The sequence below is a fragment of the Salvia hispanica genome, chromosome 5 (assembly GCF_023119035.1).
Source record: "Salvia hispanica cultivar TCC Black 2014 chromosome 5, UniMelb_Shisp_WGS_1.0, whole genome shotgun sequence".
Taxonomy (NCBI): domain Eukaryota; kingdom Viridiplantae; phylum Streptophyta; class Magnoliopsida; order Lamiales; family Lamiaceae; genus Salvia; species Salvia hispanica.
The window spans coordinates 38,913,618-38,936,189 of NC_062969.1; the positions used below are offsets into that span (position 1 = coordinate 38,913,618).

Here is a 22,572-nt window from a genome sequence, read left to right on the forward strand (position 1 = left end):
CGACTAATTAATTAGTACTAGTATAAGTTTATATTTTCACGTGTAGTGTCGATTTTTATCAGATTATTTATCGAATGTTGATGTCCAATAATTTATCTATCTTGTCAATCAAGTAGATATGATGCATTTTTCAATCACTTTGATGATTAAATCTTCGATTAGAAGTATTCTATATATTGGTACGTAAAATAAAGTTAACCGTGGATAGTGTAAAGCCAAAGGAAAACAACGTTCAACGACTGATTGACATTTTTTATGTTTGTTGACATATCAAGAAAAGATAAAGTTCCCTATTTCGATTTGTCCAAGAATTTTGTTGGGGGAGATTGTGACATTCCAAATATAAAAAAAATTAGAATGTGTGCAAATGGATGGAATGAGACGCATGTGCACATTGTGTTAACCTTTTGTTCTTGATTCATGATTTTGATTTCGAGCATATTTTTAGGATCACGTTCATTGCACGAAGATCATTATTTCAAGATTTATTTGTATATATATTTAAAAAAACATTGGAAATTGGAACTGTGAAGAGTATAATTGGTCATATATGGTTAATTAAACAAAAGTATAAATAGTCGTGATATCAGTGAGATAATTGAAAAAAATCAATTCAAGCTTGCAAACATTTTCGTTTCTTTAAGAGAATAGTAATTCGAACTCCCAATTTATTAGAGTCTGGAAAAGTACTTTCTAACTAAATTGTTCCTCTCGAGCTAGTTACATTTATAAAATTAATCTATTTCTATTTAATTTTCAATATATGAACTTGTTTATTGTTACCTCGTGTCGTGAGACTAACAATAATTTGAAAATTCGAATTCATTTAATTTTTCTAACGCTAAATGATCGGGACATATTGTAAGAATGTTGAGCATAAAAAATTTTGCTGCAAAAATATTAAAAAATAATACTCCATCAGTTCAATAATAATGGAGACATTTCTTTTCGACACGGAGATTAATAAAAATTATATTAGTTGAGTTAAGTGAATGGAGTAAAAATGGAAAATGAAAAAGATAGAGATATGAAGAGTGAATAAAGTAAAAGAAAGTAATGTAGGTGTGGAAATATGTGTTGACGTTTATTTAAAAAAGGAAATGACTCTATTACTATGGAACGTACTAAAATAACAAAATGACTCTATTACTATGGAACGGAGGGAATATTACTTCCAAAAGTCTTAGAAACTCAATTCGAGTTCATTGATATGCGATTTTAAAATTTCTGTTTATTTATATAAAATGAAAAGTAGCGAGTTTTTTCAGTGATAACCAAAATAAAAGTTTTGAACTAAATAATTTTGTCAAAATGAAAATTTCGATCTAAAATAACTCCACACGCCATTAAAATTTGCTCATGAGCTTCGGCAGAAAATTCAATTTCCTTAATCAATCGCAACACTCAAACTCGGAATTTCCGCCATTCTACTCTTGAATTTCGCCATCAAACCGAGCTCCTTCACCGCATCACCAATCTGTTCCACGCTGGAAATCGTATCGATCATCGCCGCGGCAACAGGTATTATTTGCAGAACATCGCTTTGATCTCCCCAATCACCCGATCTCAGCTGAGATTTTAGATTTCTCGACGCGATTTTTAGGTTTTCGATGTGTGGATTAGCTGATGATGGCTCCGTCATTGTTTCTATTGCCCATGCCAGCTCTTTCAATGCCTTTGTTGATTCTGTAAATGCCTCTTTGATTGTGCATTCGATTTCTTTTGGTGCCTGTAGTTATGGCAAAAATTAAACAGTACAGTATGTTGTTTGAGTTAATTCGACGATCAATTTATGAATGAATGATATACTGGTTTGTGCATGTGCAGTTATGTGTTTATTGGTAGGAGTAATTTATGAGATGTAGCATAGCAGAATGTAAAAGGAAATGTTTGAGATATACTTGAAAATCGGAGTTTAAGTAGCCATTGATTGGTTGAAGTCGGCAGGCACACTGCCTTGTTAAGTTTCCGATTCTGAGGTATTGTTCCCATGGGTGGCGAAACATGAACCGACCATGCCCTGGCTCCCATCTGGCTAGATCGGCCTGCAAAGGGGACATGACTAATCACTTTTAAGAAATGGAAGATTCGCAGTTAAAATGCGCTTAGTCTGAGAAGTTGTTTCACTCACCAAGGTTTCTTCCTTGACCTTTGAATCTGCAAGGATACTGTCTAGGTTGATGATAGATGGCTTTGTTATCTCTATCCCTGCATCACACGATGTTTTGAAACACAGATCCAGGTGTCCTGTGTTGATAGTGAAAATAGAGTGAGCCTGTCAGGAATCAGTCCAAGAATGGACTATGATGGTGTCTGTATTGAGTGATGTAATATGGTGGGATACCTTCCAAGAAATTTCCAAGCTGGATTATGTTTTGAGCCACGTATTTGTGAAGATCTTCACCGGCCCACACAGGGCGGAAGAGGATGCAGATGGCCAGGCTAGTTGATGCACCGATGAGTGTGGTAACAAGCCTTGTTTGAGCCAAGTTTAGGACATTATTCATTCTAAGACCAGATATGGAAACCAGGATGAATGACAAGATGAAGATAAGCACCCCATAGTCATATTTGGCCTTCACGTTGTGGAAGAATCGCATGAAAGTCATGGCTACAGCTGCAAAGATACATGCTATATTAGTAATGGGATCAGGAACTTAATGGGTTGTATCTTTCTTATTGAATTTTACCTTGTATGAATACAAATAGTCCAATCAGATACGGTTCGCTTCTCTTCCCAGTTAGGATGGCTAAGTGTTGAGCTCCAATAGCAAGAGCAGAAGCTGCTAAGGTTGCTAATCCTTGGTTCAAGCATTTTCCAATTGTTCCACCTAATACAACATATATGCATTAGCCATTTAGGTTTTTTTCCTGAGCCAAGTAGCATGTGACATTGCCTAACATTTTGGTCTGTGTTAGTATATTGGCTATGCTTTTGGTATGTTAATACATAGGGTAATGCTTTAGTTTGAGGAATATACGAACATACCAACTGTGAATTCAAAAACAACCACCACGGTCATGACAACCAAAATTGCAGAGGCACCAAGGTTGTTGTACATAGGCTGGAGGTAGTACAACAATGATACTAATGTTACTGTAACTCCGACCTTGAGGGAATGAATCAATCTTCTTGGATCTTCCTCTGCTACCTTTATTGCTCGCCTAGCTACGTCACATAGTTTAGCTATGGGCTTAGATGGAATATCTCTAAGCCATAACCATCCCCTTTTGAGAAGGCTCGGATTCTCTTGTTTTTCTGGCCCCATCATTGTTGGCTAATGGATAATACTATAACTGGCTTTTCATGGAATGGAGGTACGAAGCTGGCTCTGCAATGAGAGTGGTATGGATTGAATTACTTATATAGGAGCATAATGCATAAAGGAATATTACCATGTAGGAATTGGTTCATTTAGTGAAAAGATGAGGCTGCTTTAGCTAGATGATCGAAGTGGTGTTTCATAATTTTCCAATAAACAGCAGTTTGCTTCTGGTTTAGGCTCAATATGTTTGGAGCTTTACCAAGATTAGAAAATACAATTTCGGTTTATTTACATTGTGACGCAGTTGTGAGGTTTCCATACTCATCAACCCTCCCATGTGGTGACTGGTGAGGTTTCCATACTCATCAACTCATCAGTCCTCCCCTTCCCCTGTGTCTCAAGATGAATACTAGCTTCAGCATCTGAAGGTCTTTTCTGGATTTACGCATCTAATTTTACTGAAAACTACACATCAAAAGTAGCGCATAGATGCTGATTTGTTTTGAAAATGTTCCTTATCTGCCCAATCCTAAGTATAATCAGGACTCTGCCTTATGAGCCCTTGAAATAGAATATCTGCAGCTCCAACAGCAACACATATATCTTAAAAGTTTATCATGCATGTTGTTTTCATTCATGCGTCATTCATTTCTCTTGCCCGATACATCTAGTGTGTATCCTCTCCTCCAGATTACGTCTGAGTTTGAAATCAGTCTGCACCATTAGTTCCAGTTGTCATGCAGCAGCATCTAGCTCTTGTACTTGGAGAGATCATTTCAACTTTTCAAGAACCTGATTAGACCTTAAAGTTCAACATGCTTTATGTCTCTTGTCCTTCTCTAACCTTTATTATTTTTGTTTTTTGTCATCTAGGACTGAGAAGAGCTCTGGAAAGTTGAAACGCGAAGAAATAAGAGCAGAAAACCATCTGTCTAACTGGTAAAGTAAGCAGATAATTAAAGATGAATTTTGTGTTATTAGTGATAAGATGTATGGTGGTGAACCTGATTCCTGCTTGGTCTATATTTGCCTTGCTGAAGTGCTAATAAACAGGATAAAATTCTTGCATAATGTCCAGTGTTTAAAATGATAAAAGAACAGCTCTCCCTCCTCACAATTTAAGGATGTAATGCCCTATAAATCATAAATGCCTGTCACTTCATGTATAATTAGACTGATCTTTAGGGTATTTGATGCAGTCAATTTCAGCATATGTAGTGCTCCTCTCACCCACTAAAAGTACTCTCATACTTTAAAATTGAAGTCAAAACTTCTCTATATTGTGTATATTATCTTATTTGATACGACGTTATGTATACGTATTTATGATCCATCCAAATCAAAATAAGCTGAGAGTAGAGAAATTAATTAGTAGTAATATCATAATTGAGGTTTATGGGCTAAGAATTAGCAAATTTAGGTGGAACTAGAGTTTATGAAAAGGGAATCGCCTATTTTGTTTTAATTATGGCTATGATTGAGTTTTATATCTTTGATTTCTTCATTGATTTGAGCTCTTGTTCTGGATCTGTTTATTTAATTAAATTTAGTGTTTTTTTGCCACACAACTCTTGTAAACAGAGTACACTAAATTTGTTATTGTTGTTAGACATTTGATTAGTGCAAGGTTTCATTACGAGTGAATGTTATATCCTTGGTTTCTTCATTGATTTGAGCTCTTGATTCTGGATCTGTTTATTTAATAGAAAATTAATTAGAAATCAATTTTTAGTAATTTTTCTATTTTATTGATAAAAGTAGTGCAAAAATCAAAACCTACCTGATTATAAACCCTTAGAGCATCTCCAAAGAGGAGGGTATATATAAAATGTATTATCATTTATTTACCTTCTTAAAAAGGGAAATATATCTTTCTAATTTAAAAAGCAACAAACTCCAAAGAAAAAAGGTAGTACTATATAGAAAGGAAAATTATTTTTGTAAATAAAAAAATAGTACAAAATGTCTTCCAAAACATAAAAGTATAATACCTTCTCAAATACTTTTTTCATTAAAGAAAGATTTTTCTTGAAAAGATAGCAAATATGGTAGTTAAAAGATTTTACCTTCCTGATTGTCAGGAAGGTAAAGATACATCTTCAAAAAGGTACTATAATACTTCTCAAATATTGGGGAGGTAAAAATATTTCTTCAAAAAGGGATAATACTTCTCAAATATTTCTTTTCTTAGAAAATGATATTTCATTAAAAAAAAGGGTAAATATGGTAATTATATGACTTACATCTCCATTTACATCTTCCCTTAAAGATGCTCTTAGCTATGATTATCAACGTATATAAGTATCTGAATTTTTTCACTCTATTTTTCTTTTTTGCCGGGTGGTATGTGGAAACCTCATGTATTCATTCATGTTAGAGAGACGGCGGTTTTGGCTGCCATCCACGACCATGTTCAAAATAAATTTCAATGTGTAAAGAAGTAAATGGTAAAGTACAAAATAAAAATTACTACAACAGGCTAAAATTAGAACGCATTGGTGGAAATCGAATTCATAATCTACTACGAAACTCAACAAGGGCGCTTGCCATGTCCGGCAGAGAATAACACCACCATGCAGCAGTATACAACTGGCTAGGAGAAAACAAAGACATACTACTACTTTGTAAGCAAATGAATCCACAATTCTGACATAAACTAAAAAAAAAAAAAAAGTAAAGAAACAGTTCCAGAATCCACACCTTGTCCCTAATCAACACAATCTCTCATGCTTAATACGAATATACACTAATCAACAACCAAAAGCTCTAAACCAGTTTGCTCTTTTCCCCCTCTCATCCATCCAATTAACTTAAAGCCAAGCCCCATGAAGTCTAGTAATCACCATTTTTGTATACACTACAATGCTACGAGTAGTTCTTGTTTCTTTGGAGCATCATTTTACCTACAGGTTTAGTCTTGGAAGAGAAAGCTAGCTCTGCTGCTGAGGTTTTTGTTTCTTTTTGAACATGTTAGTCATGGCGAAGCTTCTGGGTTGTCTGCTCGCTCTTAACACGTTCGGACCAGGTGTGGCCGTCACTGCAAGCTACGGGATCTAGCAGTCAAGGGAACCGGGGCTGCGTGGTGGAACTGCTGTGGTATTAGGGTGTTGTCGTTGTTGATGCCATTCGGTTGAGGTGTGCTGCCTTTTGAGCTTTGCTCCAAGAGACGGACTAATGAGATGAAGATTTCCATCCTCGTCACATCCCTATTCGCCTGTTAGAAAAGAGAAATTGACAGGTTATTAAGGCGACTTCAAGAAAAACAGAATGGACTTGTATTCTTGGCTTGAAATACGAACCTCTACAGCAAATCGTGCCCAAATCTTGTCATTCCGTGTCTCCATGACTCCCTTTAGGATGGTTAGGCCGAGTCCTCTGATGATGTCTGCTATTTCTAGAAACAGACCACGTTCCTCACAGAGCATCTATTCGTGGGAAATGGAACAAATATATGAGTTTGTGATGTGTATAACTTCAAGCTTAGAGCCATGGAAGGAACAAGGACGGCTGTGTTACCTCAACTAGCATTTGTCGAGGCTGATTGAGATCCTCAACTATGATCGGGCAGACCATAGATTGTGAACCTACTTCGTACGCCCACGTAGCTCCTCCTTCAAAGTTATCTTTCAAAAGCAAACCTCCATCCTTGCTAATAATCTGAGGCGTGAAAAGGCTGAAGAATGTAAATATTTTGCATTCTCAATCCACGGGGGAAAGAAATAGTTTGTCAACTTGAAAAGTTTGAAATAGCAGTTTGGACCTTAGACTCTCCAGTTTGCTTTAGCTTGTCTGCGTGCTTCGTGACACTTTGCAAGAAAAGCATGTGTTTGATGGTGCGTTCGAGTAAAGCATCAATGCTACACTGTTAGCAAAACAAAAGCGTTAATGCCACAAACACATCACAAAATCATTAAGATTTATACTCTCTACTGTGATAGTGTTTATTACCTTTGCCCCATTTGGCACGATTTCTCTAAGTTCCTTGACGCGATCTTGGATCATTTGGCGATCTTTTGGCCTAGGCCTCGGACTTTCTCCAGGTTTAAGACGCTTCCGGTTTGTTTTGCCCGTTTCATCCGGCTTCTTGGAATGTCCAGTGGACACACTGTTACTTGCCTTTGGTTTTTGATCCTTCTCCATCCATGAGCTTATCTGTGACCCGTAAATGGAACTTCCTTGGGAATAAGATCTTGATTCTTCCTTGGAGTTGGAGGACCCATTTCTCAACGAGCAAGAACTCACTGCTCCTGCCTTTGCCAGATATTTAGGAACACCAAACAACTCTCCCTTCAATTGGTCAGAGATCCCAAATCGGCCATAAGGAAGTGAACCACTGGGCGTGGAGGCACTGCTCATATTTGTTAACGTCGTTCTACAGGAAACATTATCGTCCATGCTCTGCTTACTGCAAGGTCGAGCCTTAGAAACCACGGCCTCCAATAGATGGTCGGAGGGGAATATCCCACTCTCTGAGTTTCCTTGGCTGGCAGAACATGCTTCTGAAGAAGCAAGGCTCTTCTTAGGTGGCAGATTACTTTTATTATCCCAATTTATGGCTGATGCATCACTCAAACTACTATTCCAGCAACTACTAAACATTTTATTCTTGAAATCAGCCCCCAAAACATCGAACAAGTCATCTCCCCCTGATTCAGTTTGGATGCATACATCATCATAACTGGAGTTATTCACATAAGGAATCTGACCTCCAGAAATAAGCTCAGCCATATTTAGATGCTCAGCAAACTGAGGCAGAGGCATATCATGGCTTTGATTTGGATGCCGCGCCATCTCTCTTTTGCAGTCGTTCAACTCACCCTGTCCGAACCCATTGTCCACGTGGTGAAGTTTGCTGTCAGAGCTATAAGCAAGCGAAGAATTAGATGTGAAACAGTCAACTGAATTAGAGTTGGAAGGCTCCACTTTATGAAGCTTCTCATTCTTAGGTAGACTAGCACCGGCTGATACTGGTTTACTGTTGCTCATGGCGCCATTCACTCCGACTGATGAGTGAATGACAGAACCATCAGAACAGTATATTGAGCCCGAATTCGCAACCAATGGCTGCAGGACGTCGTTGGGGGCACTAAAATGGTCCTGGCTGCTGGTAGTGGGCACCATCTTCTGCTCAGCACCTCTTATTGTGCCGTAGTTAAAAGTAGGCAAGCTGCTCGAAGGCAAACCTGGAGCAGACCTCGGTGCGTGTAGAGGGGTATTTAGGTTCTTCCACATCTCGGGATTCGAAGGGATAACCTCAGCTTTTGCAACACCATTTGCGAATTGGTAGTTGTGGTGCCTAATCCCATCATGGTTCAAGTGTGTGGTTTCATGCACGGTACCACTTGACTTGAGCCCGTATTGGATTTTTCCAGCCAAGGGGAACTGGTTCGAGTTCCCTGGGTAGCTGTAAGAGTCGAACGAGCATGCATTCGACTCGAGAGACAAGCCTCCAGAAGTGAAGTTCCCCACTGGAACCCCAATTCTTGGAGTGTCTTCTTTTGCTTCATAATTTGGTGATAGTAGTGCACCAGATACATATCCTAGCTGAAGTATCAATGCTTTTACATCATTGATAAACCCCAAATTCTCCATTATCTGATGAAAACAGGCATTGATTTAGATCATATGATCTCTAATCGAAAACCATCTGAGGAATACGAGATTATTCAGATGATAAACTTACAGCCATGGACGAACCAAACTGCACGACGCCATGGGGAAGAACTGGAACAACTGCAATCGTCTGATCGAGAAGGGAAACAAGTATGAAAAATCAGATTTTGGTTATAAATTGGAAAAAATAAATCAAGAAACAGCAAAACATGCTAATCTTATTACCTGCATACCAGCTGAAAACTGTTGGCATACCTCTTTCACAACCTGCAAAAGAGGAGGTTCAAATATTCAGTATTAAATAGAAATCTGCCAGAGCTTCAACAAGTGCTCGTCTTCTTTGATTTGATCCAATCAAATCAAGAAGGCGAGCACCATATCCCAATATTATACCTCTGGTGGATGAGAGTCTCCACAGTAATTCTCAGATAGGATCCACTGATGGCTTCCTGTAAACGCAACCCTTCCAACTAACCTGGGGCAAAAACCGGACCATGTTAACTGAGGTATAAGAGAAATTACTTCATTTACACTAAATCAAGACTTTTACTGAATTTTGTTTTCAATGGCATTACCCTTCTCCTACAATATTAACATGGCTGTCCATCATCATCTTGTTCACAAGCAAATGCACCCTGTCCCCTGCTTCTGCAGAGATCCAAGAGGCGTTGTAGTTATCAAGAGCAGCAGCGTCTGCATTCTCTTTCCCCGGCTGCCTGGAGCACGTTGCAGCCTCGTAGTAGCATTCTTCCCAAATCAAAAGCCTGCAAGAGCAAAGGTAAGTTCACTATCAACATTCTACATTTTTACCACCAAAATATATGAAATCGCTTCATATGAGGAAGAGTACACATAGATGCAGACAAGGGAAACATCAGAATCCAAGAGACTGGCTGTTGTTATAACATGAGAGAGGCTATATCTTCAACTAAATCAAAACCTCTTTAATTTTTTACTGCAGTGAGATTCTACAAGACAATAGAACTAACCAACCAGAAAACTCCAAAATAACAGAAAATGAAAGTTATTGCACATCAGATCACACAGCAAGAAGAGAGAGAGAGGTGGAGAGGGTGGGTGAGAGAGAGAGAGAGACACCCATATCTACTAAATCTGCTAAATGTCAAATCAAATCTTGATTACCAATTAACTAGCCAACTTTTACCAGACACAAAACAAATAATTGTGGATCAAACAAAACACAATCTTTTCAATTTAGTCAAGGGAGATGAAATCTTGTGGGAAAAAGGAGTTTATCTTGATGTACTCAGTTACTAGCACTTGGCTTATTCTTATTCAGGGAGAAAATGAAAGATCCATTATGTGAAAAAAATAAAGATCTCTTTTTTCCTTTTCTTTTTTTCTCAATCCATTATCAGTAGTCCTCACAAAACTCCAAGAGGAAGAGAATCACTACACGCAACTGAACAAAAGCACAAATCAAGAATTCACTGAAAAATACATCAAAATTCCTCCATTTGGAATTTTTTCATAAGAAAAATATAAAGAAACAACCGAAAAAAATAATTCACCAACTGTTGGAAAAAAGAAATCTTTATCTTGATTATTAATCAAAAAGGGGGGAAAGGGGAAGAAAAAGATGTGATTTTTAACAAAACTTACTTGGGGTTTTGGCAGCCAATCTTCCAGAAAACAGCATAAGACCACTGATTAACTCCACAAAGAGTCTTCAAACCCTCTTTCAGCAAATACCCCATCGCAGCTGCTTTTAATTCCTTTCAATGGAGCAGTGCAAAAAGGTGCAGAAATTCTTCTTTTTCTTGGTTTTGTCTCTGTGTGTGTATGTGTGTGTGTTTGGATGGAGATTCACTTAATGAATGTTGAGCTGTGTGTGAGGACAGAAGGTGTTTGTGATAATTCCTCACAGAAGGGGTGAAGAAAAAGGGATTCTTGATTTTTCAATCTCTCTACTTTAGCCTAACTTCCTCTGCAAGAGCCACGCCCAGCTTGTTTAGTTCTCAAACCACCACTCCTTTTCCTCTCTGGATCCAAGCTTTCAGCAATCACTCGCTCGCAGGCCATTCTAGAGAGAGAGGGAGGAGAGAGAGTAGAAGAATAAGAAGTATGAAGAGAGAGATAGAGGAAAAAGACTGTTCTTTTTCCCACTTCTAGACAAACAGAGAGAAACACTACACTATCCCACAAGCTTTAAGCTCACAGTTAACGGCAACGAAAACATTCTCCATTGCAAAATGCAGCTGAAAATGTTGATTTCTTGGTTGGAATTTGGGTTTTAGGGAATAAAGATGGTGTTTCTTGAAGGAAGGGGATGGATTTTTGCTGGAATGTTATGTCACTCTGAAGTGTGTGTGTGTTGAGCGTGTGAAAATTGGGAGCTTGAGTTTTTTTTTGGTTGTGTGATGGGGTCGAAGTGTGCAAGAATGATGGTTTTTATGTGATGCTTTTGCTTTCTCTCTCTCTCTTTCTTTTTCTATTTCTCTTTCCTTTTTGTCACAGCAGAGGAGGAGATGATGGGGGCAGTGTGCTAAAATGCGCCATTATGATTAACCAATGAGAGGTGGGTGATGGAAACAGACCCTGAGTTTGGAGGGAATTGCCATGGTTGCCACTGGCTTTGGGGGGTGGTGGGTGGGGGTATTGGGGGTGGGTTTTTTGTCTGCTTTTTGTGTGTTTTTTTTTCAACTAAATTCAGGGGGGAGGCAGTCAGAATTTTGTATCTGTATTTTGGAACTGTTGTGAAGAATCTTTGGAATTTTTGTTCAGTCAAAAACTGTCTTCTCTTCAATATATTCGGTTAATGTGTCAAAAAAAATCATTTAATTAGTGTTTTGTTTGATTCAGGAAACGAAATTTGAAGGATGAGAGTCGAACTTCAACGTAATTAAATCGACGCCAGCTTAAAAGGTAAATATATCTTGTGTGTTTGTATGTGTGCGAGATACTCAAAGTTTTGAAACTTTTTAAGATTTGTTTTTAGAGAAAATAAAATAAAATGACAAATAATTTTATGGATAAAGTCAAATAAATTGAACAAGAAAACGTGCACAAAATTTGAATCATGGCTCCACTCATATAAATGAAGCCAAGATGCTCTAAACCCGAATGTCAATTTCTTGAATCGGACAATTTTTTTAATACTAAGAAAAATACAGTTAAATTAAATCCAATAAATACAATGGCTGAGACGACGAAATATTGTTTAAAAAATTAGGAATGAAATATTAAGTAAAGCAATGAATTGGTTTTAAATTGGTTTCTCAATTCAACGAGTTTTGTGTTTACTTATATACGTATCGTACTTTTATACTACATCAGTCCCCCAAATTTTGACGCACTCTGATCCGGCACGAGTTTTAAAAATATAATAAAAAGTGAGTTGAAAAAGTTGGTGGGATGTGGGTCCTACTTTTAAGTATTAGTTTGATAATAAAATGTTAGTAGAAATGAGTTAGTGAAATATGAGGTCCACTACCAAAAATAGTTAAAAGTGAAATGTGTCAAATTTTCAGGGACGGATCGAAATAATAAACTGTGTCAAAATTTGGGGGACGGAGGTAGTAATTAGTTTCAAGCAAATTGAGCCGCTATTTTTATAAGAAAATTTAAATTTAGGGCACTCCCAATGGTCCGGCTAAAAACTCCCTTATTTCTCCCTAACTCCTGCCACATCAGCGCCACATCAGCACCATAATTTATCCACAGTTTTTAGCCAACTTTTAGCCAACTGCTCCAATGGTTTCTCCCTTATTTCTCCCTAACTCAACATTTCATTTTTACATCATTACTAATTTAATTATTTTATTTTTGTATATAATAAAGCTAGCTAATTTAATTTATAAGACAAAACAAATAATAGTAATAAAGTTCGTTGTATTAAACACGAGTAAACATTACAACGACGAACATTAATAAAAAAAATAGTACATGAATGGAAAAAAAAATTCAAAGTAAAAATATTCAAAGTTAAAAAATTCAAGAGAAAAAAGGGATGAGGATGGGGAGAGAATGAAGAGAAGGTGTGTATTTATAGGGGGAAATTAAAAAAAAAAAAACAAAAAATATTTTTATCGCCGAATTATCGCCCACAGTGGTCGGCGATAATTCGGCGATAATCCGGCGATGAATCGGGAGTTGGCGATGAATCGGTAGATTTAACGCCGAATTATCGCCGAATTCACCCCAACGCCCGGCTATAATCCGGCGATATTCGGCGATTTTTCGCCGACCCTAACGCCTAACCATTGGGAGTGCTCTTAGGTTTGAAACTAAGCAATACTACCTCTGTCTCTGAAAATTTGATATATATTACCATTTCGATCCGTCCCTGAAAATTTGATACACTTCATTTTTACCATTTTTGGTAGTGGACCTCATATTCCACTAACTCATTTCTACTCACATTTTATTATAAAATAAAACTAATGCTTTAAAAGTAGGATCCACATCCCACCAACTTTTTCAACACACTTTCCATTACATTTTTTAAAACTCGTGTCGGGTCAAAAGTGTAGCAAATTTTGGGTGACGGAAGTAGTAATAGATTTGATTACATTTTATTTGGAATGAAATTTACCCAGCTTTACTAAATCATGGGATGGGGAAAAAGACCTTTTTCCATAACTTGATTACATAGAATAATTAAACCATAAATCATAGTACGGTAATTCCAATTCTGCCCCTTAGATTTAGATGTGAGGTCAGATTCAGAAGTAGAATTCAGGGATTCAGAACTTGTACCCTCGAAAAAAGCCTTATTGCCCAATAGTGGAAGTTGCTGTCCCACCCCGAAATACCCAATATACCCTCCATTCTCTCTCTCTCTAGAAAAAAAACACGAGTCTCTCTCCACCGCAGGATCTGTGTCGGGTCAGGACCACGGGCCCACTGGGCCCATGACGCTATTCTTTTGTCACTTCGTTTACTTTTTATTTTTTTATTTGGAAAATAATTATCTTTATTTTACTTTTTTTATTTTAATTATCAGGTTGGTAAACTAATTTTTAGAAAATTAAATAGATATGGGGAAGTCAATAGTCTTATGTTTTCTAAATTTTGATTCACACTTACTCTATTATTTTTGGCGATGGATTATTTTTAATTTTATGATTAGGTGTGTGTAAATTGACTTGCATGGTTTATATAAGTAAATGGTTATAGTTGAACAAATCGTGCATTGGTACAGTTTATGTGTTCATTTAGTTGAGGGGATATGTATTTTTATTTAGTGAATTTATTGGAGGGTTTATATTAACATTATTGTGTTTGGATTAGTTTAATCGTGAGTTAAGTAAATCATACTTACGTCCTAACGACTGATTTGTTTTATTAAAAAGGACGATTGAACTTTTGAGAAAATGAATTAATATTTTGAAGTATAAATATTTTACTTTTGCAATTTTTACGATGCGATGTGATTGTTGTTTTTAAAGGGGTTTTCAGTTCATGATAGAATTATGTATAGATGAAAGGCAATATAAATATTATATTTGATCGATAAAAATAGTCAAACTGCATAAACTATTTTTAAAATAGAATTGGTTAAATGTTACTGGGTCATTGTAAAAACCGTAGCTAATTCAATGTAACAGAACCAATTCTGCTAGCAAATCAAGGGGGCATAAATAATTATATTTGGAATACTGTATATTGATAGAAACATGAAAAATAAAATAACAAATCTGATTTGATTGTTTTTGTAATTGATAAAATTAATGATATCAATAATAATTATAAAGTGGTAGAATCAAAACTAAATGTATAAAATAAAATGAAATATACTAGTTTAACATTTTTTTAATATTAAATCGTTTGAAAAAATCGTAATGAAATCGAAACTGAATTATAATTAAAAGTAGGGATATTGACATCTAATATCACGAAACTTTCAAAAAGTTGGATTTTTCCCACGAACTTTAAAATTGGCAAATAATATCACGAATTTTATCCCGGGTTTGGTTTTTCCCACGAATAAAAAATTCATGTTATTTTAATAGATTGAAGAACAATTTTGGAGGGTGTGCTTCAAGAAAAACTATCTTCAAAGATTGAAAAACTTGAAACTTTGTCGAGAAATTACGAAAAAAATTCGATATCATAATATTATTTGTGGGAATTTTTTCATTTGTGGGAAAAAACAAACACGAGGTAAAGTTCATGATATTATTTGCCAATTTTAAAGTTCGTGGGAAAAATTCAATTTTTTAAAAATTTCGTGATAGTAGAGGGCAATATCACTAAAAAGTATGCAAACTATGATGAAATTAAATAATTTTATTAACTACACATATGGAGTAATTTTTTCACTGTATATATGTCGCTTTTTTATTTTATCATTATTAGGTTTCTCCACAATAATGATGGAGACTTCCAAGTGGCCCTTTTATGCCAAATGATTAGATGGGCCATGAATTTTAATTCTTCATTTTAATAATTTTTATGCAATTTTTCCTTCTTTTTCTTTAAATGTTGAAGCACAAACAACTTCGTGCTCACTTAACTGATCCACAACATTATTTCTTGGAATTTAATGCTAAAAGGGATTCTATTTTTGTTGCATATTTCACTAACAACCTTTTCCTAATCTTAATTAAGATGTAACTCTGTAAGTGGAAAAGATGTAACCTTCAGGAATTTTGAGGACTTTCCCTTCTTTTTCTAGTATGTTATTGTCAACTATGAAAAATCATCATATTTTTACAGATAGTTTGTTTGTTTTTATCTAGTTAAGTAGTGATATTATTTCATGATATTGATTCGTACAAGTGTAAAAAAAACCCATATATATTATGACTATGTATATATGTGTGAGTGTGTGCTTACTATTGATAATGTCATGCTTACAACATGAATAAGCAATAAGCTAATTGCATGTGCTGACATGATTAATCGATTCTAGTAAAACTAATTTTTCATCAACAAAAAAATTGGGGACAACACTTAATTATTACTCACTTCCTTCTTTGTTTGGGCATAATTAAATTCCACAATAGTGACAAATTTTATAATGTCCCCTATTTTCTTGGGAGGTACAAAGCATATTTGCTTTGAGCCCCTAAACACCTATTTTCATCCTACTAATATTTCCAACCTAAATTCCCACACTTTTTTGAGTCTTTGATATTTAATGTGCAAAACAATGTCTCTCTTTTAATATCTGGTATAAAATATAACTTTATTCGTTATAATTAAATAAATTAATAGTAGTTTTTTTATGACTGAATATGAAGAAGATTATATATGTAAATTGCATTAGTGCACTTTCTCATGTGGAGTATATTATTTATGCATTATATCAATATTAAATCACCAATATATCATCATTATTTTTCATTTGATTTTTGTATATATGAATGGTCATAGGTGGTCCAATGACAATTCCATTTGTGTCCCCTTAAGGGTATGATGTGTTTGCCATTCCAAGGCTTTGTCATTGTGGCTTTTGGGCAACATTCATACAACGTTTTGTGTCTTTTCTCAATGCCCTATTTTAACATACTAAGACCAACCTAACAAGTAGAGTAGGCATCCCCCTACAAAACAAGAATATAATCTAAATTCATAAAATAATTAAGTAAAAGAGAACAAGAAATATGAAAGATTAAAAGAATTTTTATTTTTGTCATAAATAATTTACTTATCTTAGAATATCATATAAATATAACATGACTTAATTATAATGGAACGAATGGAATAACTATTTCGTAGACAATTACTACTACTAAATTAGTACTCTAACTGAGTCGAAAACTAAAATCATTTGCTAATTATATGCATCTCTGCTAATATTTGTGCAACTATAAATATCTCGTCGGTTAATTTTAGATCATTTCCAACCATACACCAAAACTCATTTTTGGTGTGAAAATCATCTCCAACCACACACCAAACTCAAACTTATTTTTGGGGTTTTCTAAGGATTTACACCAAATATGGCGTAAACACTAAAAATTTGGTATATGATTCAAGTTTGGTGTAAATGATTGGAGTAGAATTACTTTTGGTGTTGACATATATCTAAAAATGGATTTGAGTTTGGTGTAAATGGTTATGGTATTATGCTATATGATAAATACTTTTTCCATTATAATATATTGATATGTACTGTACTACTTATGCTATGATAAATATTACTCCTTCTACTAACTTGTAGAGAGACAAATAGATAGATAGTGTACTCCAGTAAATTAAAATATCTGATTATAATGTTATTTAATTTAATACTATCATGGAATTCTATAATTCTATTCTTTTGCTGTTCTTCATAGTACACCAGGTTAAATTACAGACTCTCTGACAGTGATTAGCTGACAAATCCAGTTTTTGTTTGCACTTTTTATTTCTTTTTCAATTGAAAGAATCTTAATATTCACACGTAATAAAATAAAATGTATTGTCATAGATATGCGTGTCAAATAGCGATGCTTAAGACTGCATACATGGAAATATAACAATTTTTAGTGAATAAAGATAGTAAAATATATTCCTATCGATAAATGATGTTACGAATAAATGATACTACCTTCGTCCCCCAAAATTTGCTACACTTTGACCCGATACGGGTTTTAAGAAATGTAATGGAAAGTGAGTTGAAAAAGTTAGTGGGATGTGGGTCCTACTTTTAAAGTATTAGTTTTATAATAAAATGTGAGTAGGAATGAGTTAGTGGAATATGGGGTCCACTACCAAAAATGGTAAAGGTGAAGTGTATCAAATTTTCAGAGACGAACCAAAATAGTAAATTGTATTAAATTTTTAGGGACGGAGGTAGTAAGTACTAGGAGTATATTCATATTTACAAACTTAAAGTCACACTTTACTAGATTCTTATGCCAATAAACTCTACTTTGGCCGACTTCGTTAATGTTTTTCATACTATAATTTTAGATAATTTAAATTTATTTATTTGCTTAGTTTCTTGTTGGTTAATTTATTTTTATTAGTTTCTAAATAATTAAATATATTTAATCTTTAATTTCTTGTTTTGATTTAAATTTATATTTTACTTCTGATCTTTTAAGTTAGAAAGATTTAAAAGATACTAAACAATCAAGCTTTTTAAGGGAAGACTCACAACGATTGATTTGTGTCATGTGTGGTATGAGATAATGAATAGGAAAATAGAATTTGATACGATTGGAGATGCTCTAAAAATTTGAACTTTCGACTATGAATTTACATGTTCAATGGTGTATTTGAATATTCATGGAAAATAGTACATTCTCTCGATCAAAATAAAGAAAGTTTGGGGAGAAGGCATAAAAAGATGGAGCACTAGTTGGATGCACATGAGTTAGTGCACCTTTTTAAATTTCTTGCTATTTTTTATTTAACCTAACTGCAAAAATAAATCTATTTTTATTTACTTATTTTAATTTTGTATTCTTGGGAAGTCGTGTGAGTCTGTGAGATGCATATAATATAATATCCTATTATTCGACAGAGGAGATATATTTATCTATATTGTTTAATAAAACAAGATTAATTTTATGTTTTTTTGTATATAATATTTCAAAACTTTTGAATTTATATGTAATGAAATAAACTCAAATCCCACTCCCAGTCAACAGTGAAACAAGATTTTCTTTAAAATTTGTTTATTTTATATTTTATTGACCCAAATCTAGAAAAAAGTACCATTTGATTTCTACTATGAATTAAATAAAAGAGGCTTTTTCCTAACTGAAAAAAGTGAAGATTCTTGGTTGTTTCAAGTTTCTTCCTATTGGTGAAACAAAAGCTTCACACCATATTATATTTATATTTAGCTTATAATAATCACAATGTTTGTTAATGGTTTATTATTAAACTAATAACTAATTCAAACTTAATTACTTTTATATGTAACTCGTCATATAATTATTTAATAAAATATATGAATTACTCTAAGAAACCAAATAAAAATTAATTAGCGAGGTTAAACCATCTCATGTTCACAACTTCAAATGACGAATTTAAACTCCATTTATCATACCTACTAGTTACTACTCAATCGTATATAGTCACTAAAGATATCAACAATAATTATCTCTAAAAATATATTTATAGTAATTATATACTCCATCATAATTATCTTTAAAATTTATTTTAGTTCAAATCTATTTAAATTGTTTAGTTAGTGGACCACCCAAAATATATTGCATTCACCTAAATTTCAAAAGAAAAAGATATGACGGAAAGGCATGAAAATATTTATTGGGTAACATTGAAGATTTGCCACAATGAGACAAAGGGCATGAGAATCTTGACTTAGGTGATACACACAATTTCATTTCAATTAATCCTCCAAAATCCGATTAGATTTTTGGTCACCTTTCCTTTCCAATAGTTTTAACTTTTAAATCATATAATTCACATTTTTTCTATGATATTTTATTATATTTTAATCGCATTTGGAGCTATTAATCTTATAAAAGATTCTCAAAGGGTTGATGCAGAGAAATAATGCTTGATTCTAAATTTGTTTCAAAATAAAATAATGATTGAAAATTTGGGAGGTGGAATGGTGAAAGAAGAAAAACCATGTGTGAATTCTAATTTTCCGGCTCATCTATTAAATTCATACTTCTTTTAAAAAAGAGGGTTACTATTTGTAAATGATTGTTTGCAAAAAATAAATCCAACAAAATAATTATATTTTTGAGACACGAAAGGCCCACAAAAAAAATGAGTAATGGAAATGGGCTTGGGGAGAGAGAAGAGGATAATAAAGCCAGTAATTAATTTACAAATGTATTAATATAATATACTACTGATATATTCAGATAAATAGTCATTTCATATTTTTATTTTTTTTTGGAAGCTGATATCGTATAAATAGTCCTTTAATTAATTTGTCTTCTTATAGAAGTCTTTTTCAATGAAGTTAGATTTTATGAAAAGCTATACAAACGTTTCAAAAACATGAAGTTAAAAGTTTATAAAAAAAATAATATTATTCCAAAAATAGGAATGAAAAACCGGCACATGATAAAATCTTTTAATTTGTCTATACTATAGTTAGTGTATTTTTTTTTTTTTTTTTTTTTTTTTTTTTTTTTTTTTTTTTTTTTTTTTTTTTTTTTTTTTTTTTTTTTTTTTAATATGGTAACCTCGTTCAATATCAATGCTGATTAACATGTTGTACTCCTACCATTTGAATCGGACTTTGAGACCGAACATATTTCGATTCACTTGTGCGATCTGGGCAGACCGGAGGGAACCACCACGGCTCCTCTCTTCTCGAGAATCCGTACATCCCTTAGGCTATAATGTTGATTAGTTTTTCCATGTTGTGCTTTATTTGCCAAGAAAGGGCAATCACTAAATTCATGGTTGAGTTATAGGTGTACATAATAAAAGGGCAAAGTGTGGGAAAAAAGGGGTAAAATCTTCCATGATCATGAGACACTAAGATCTATGGCATTGACATTGCACAGTACTTTCTCTTCTTAAAAGAGAAGTTCATCTCTTTGTGTCACCTTTTTTTCTCTTATATGAATAGATGTTTGGTTAGTGGGGTTACATTGTTTTATTGCTCAACAGCTGATAAAATGGCATCTCTAGATGCCAAAAGATTATATATGTATTATGTATATACATATCGAAAAAATGTATTATGTATATGTAAAAATACTAACATTGACTTGTCACTTTGAGGACAATTATAGGGAGTATTTCTTCTGTACAATAAATAAGACCTAAGGTTAATGTTAGAGATGGATGGTTATTAAACTACTCAGTTGTTTGGCCTAGAATCAGATCGTTGGCCATGGTTCCGAGTTTGATTCCAAATTTTTTGAATGGTAAATAGAGTGTTCGATTCAAAATTATGAAAAAGACATCACTATTGAACTGGTACTGGAACCACCGATTTTGGTTCTATTGCCGGAATCCTTCACGGGCCGATTTTGAGTCCACTTCTGTGGGTTCAGAACCGACAATTTTCGGCCCGACGACATCACTATGTAACTTATTCCAATTTATAAATTGAAATTCAGTTCGATGTTGGAATATCTTAAGAGCAACATAAAAGTTTTACTCACATATAAAAATATGTTCAAACATATTCTATAGTTAAACGAAGTAGTATTTTTATGATTCATAGTGAAACTTATATTCGGTAATATTATTAAAATCGAATCTTATCCTTTTCATGATGAAATGATCTCATATGATTTTTGTGGCATTGTTTTTGGTGAAGGTTTTAAATCTTGATACATGCATTTTTCATACATTCTTGAAATAGAATAATGTGTATAGTAATTTTTGTAGATAGTTATCCATATAGACCTAATATGGTTGAAGAATGATGGGAGTATGCCACCATGACTTGGTGGGTAGGCCATGAGCCATGGCATGCCTTGGACCAAATCATGTAACATTACTTACCTTTGCCTTCTTTGCATCATACATGAGAGAGAAAGTGCAATCATAAATTATATTCTTTTTTACTTTGTTATCATATCATTATTTTATTTTCTATTTCCCATTTTGTAAAAAGTTGTTAAGTAGCTTTGGTAGGGTGCTTCTGCTAAACAACAAACATTCTATATTGGAAAGCACTCATTTTTCCTTATAACATTTCAATTTTGTTGTTATTACAAATAGTGTTTCATTTGGTATCAAATCCTACTTAAATAGATGCCACACATATATATCAATATATATCTAGATAATCAGTAAATTTATGTACCAAATGCATAGACGACATGCACATAGTTTGGATAAGATAGAATTAATTCTCTATGACTTGATGTCCAACAAGCTTCAATAATAGTAGTTCACATTTTTTTCTTTATTTCCACGTGAATAATAAAGATGGCCTCATATTTTCTTGCATAAAATCTAAGTAAACATTGTACTTTTCGATAAGATGAAATTTATCCTCGTTTTTATTTTGTTAACCATATATTCCATATGGTTTTGTTTGAGCCTAATATCTTTGTACTCTTGCTCGCCTCTCGTGGCTCGATCCTTTTCTTTCTTTCGTGGACTGTGCTATAGTTTCGGGGGATGAAATAGTATACTTTTTCCGCAATTAGCTCTTTCACGCCATTAACTAGACCATTCGATCGTCAGTTAATTCGTTCACTCCACCAACCAGACCACCCAATTAACGATTTTCTTGTTTGTTAGTAGTGGAAGAGGTGCCATGTGAACATTTTGGTGGGCCAAAACAATCCGGTTAATGGGCCTTATCCAAATGAACAAGTGGATAAGGATTTTATGATTTTGGTTGAAAAGTCTAAATTGTAGGAAAATAATATTGATGTGACAAAATTTGTTCATATCACATACATCAAGAAATATCATGTCCCTACTTCAATGGATCCTAGATAATTATTAGTGAAAATTGTAAACTTTTTTTGATCTCATACGTGCAATGAAAGACCGGCCCGTACCATCAAAAGGTACTAAAAAAGTATAATTAGGGTAATGTTAAGACTTAGAAATCGCATATCATTTTCTTTTTCCATTTATGATGTAATGATTTAGAGTATATTTTACCCTAACTTTGTGTTCCATTTAGATAAGGCCCAATTTCTCAATAATTATGGGCCGGAGGCTAAAATTGAGCCCATTGATTCCTAATGATTTAATAACTAGAGGCTTTATCAAAGGAATATGGCCTAAAAATAATAATTTAATTTACCCAAAAATTAAGTTTGATGCTAAACATATTTATACAAGTATATGCACAAATTTGAAGATATAAACTAAGTGAGTTTAGAGT

At 33.9% G+C, this 22,572-nt stretch overlaps 2 protein-coding genes and 1 long non-coding RNA gene across 3 annotated transcripts; 1 reads left to right on the top strand and 2 right to left on the bottom strand.

The window, feature by feature from the left end:
- Nucleotides 1-1,326: 1,326 nt before the first annotated feature.
- On the bottom strand, nt 1,327-3,320 carry LOC125188798 (aluminum-activated malate transporter 8-like). The gene is made up of 6 exons (XM_048085852.1): nt 2,990-3,320; nt 2,691-2,831; nt 2,345-2,617; nt 2,132-2,247; nt 1,902-2,045; nt 1,327-1,729 (listed from the first exon to the last, which is right to left on the bottom strand). The coding sequence occupies exons 1-6, from the start codon at nt 3,270-3,272 to the stop codon at nt 1,388-1,390; spliced, it is 1,299 nt and encodes a 432-aa protein (XP_047941809.1). The 5' UTR covers nt 3,273-3,320; the 3' UTR covers nt 1,327-1,387.
- LOC125188810 lies at nt 1,384-4,932 on the top strand. The gene is made up of 2 exons (XR_007170776.1): nt 1,384-1,521; nt 4,140-4,932. It is a non-coding gene; the product is annotated as an uncharacterized LOC125188810 (long non-coding RNA).
- An 829-nt stretch (nt 4,933-5,761) lies between these two features.
- On the bottom strand, nt 5,762-10,640 carry LOC125188796 (transcription factor LHW). The gene is made up of 10 exons (XM_048085850.1): nt 10,503-10,640; nt 9,455-9,643; nt 9,273-9,354; nt 9,105-9,146; nt 8,950-9,009; nt 7,215-8,861; nt 7,027-7,128; nt 6,783-6,923; nt 6,566-6,691; nt 5,762-6,480 (listed from the first exon to the last, which is right to left on the bottom strand). The coding sequence occupies exons 1-10, from the start codon at nt 10,595-10,597 to the stop codon at nt 6,301-6,303; spliced, it is 2,664 nt and encodes an 887-aa protein (XP_047941807.1). The 5' UTR covers nt 10,598-10,640; the 3' UTR covers nt 5,762-6,300.
- Nucleotides 10,641-22,572: the final 11,932 nt, after the last annotated feature.

Bases quoted from the DNA above. Each gene is read 5' to 3' on its own strand.
- LOC125188796 (XM_048085850.1), bottom strand. From the start codon at position 10,597: ATGGGGTATTTGCTGAAAGAGGGTTTGAAGACTCTTTGTGGAGTTAAT. The intron at 8,862-8,949 runs GTAAGTTTATCA...TGTTTTCATCAG, and splicing joins AGTTTGGTTCGTCCATGGCT to ATAATGGAGAATTTGGGGTT. The intron at 6,481-6,565 runs GTTCGTATTTCA...CTTTTCTAACAG, and splicing joins GGGCACGATTTGCTGTAGAG to GCGAATAGGGATGTGACGAG.
- LOC125188798 (XM_048085852.1), bottom strand. From the start codon at position 3,272: ATGATGGGGCCAGAAAAACAAGAGAATCCGAGCCTTCTCAAAAGGGGA. The intron at 2,832-2,989 runs GTATGTTCGTAT...ATGTTGTATTAG, and splicing joins TGTTTTTGAATTCACAGTTG to GTGGAACAATTGGAAAATGC. The intron at 2,618-2,690 runs GTAAAATTCAAT...GTATCTTTGCAG, and splicing joins ACTATTTGTATTCATACAAG to CTGTAGCCATGACTTTCATG.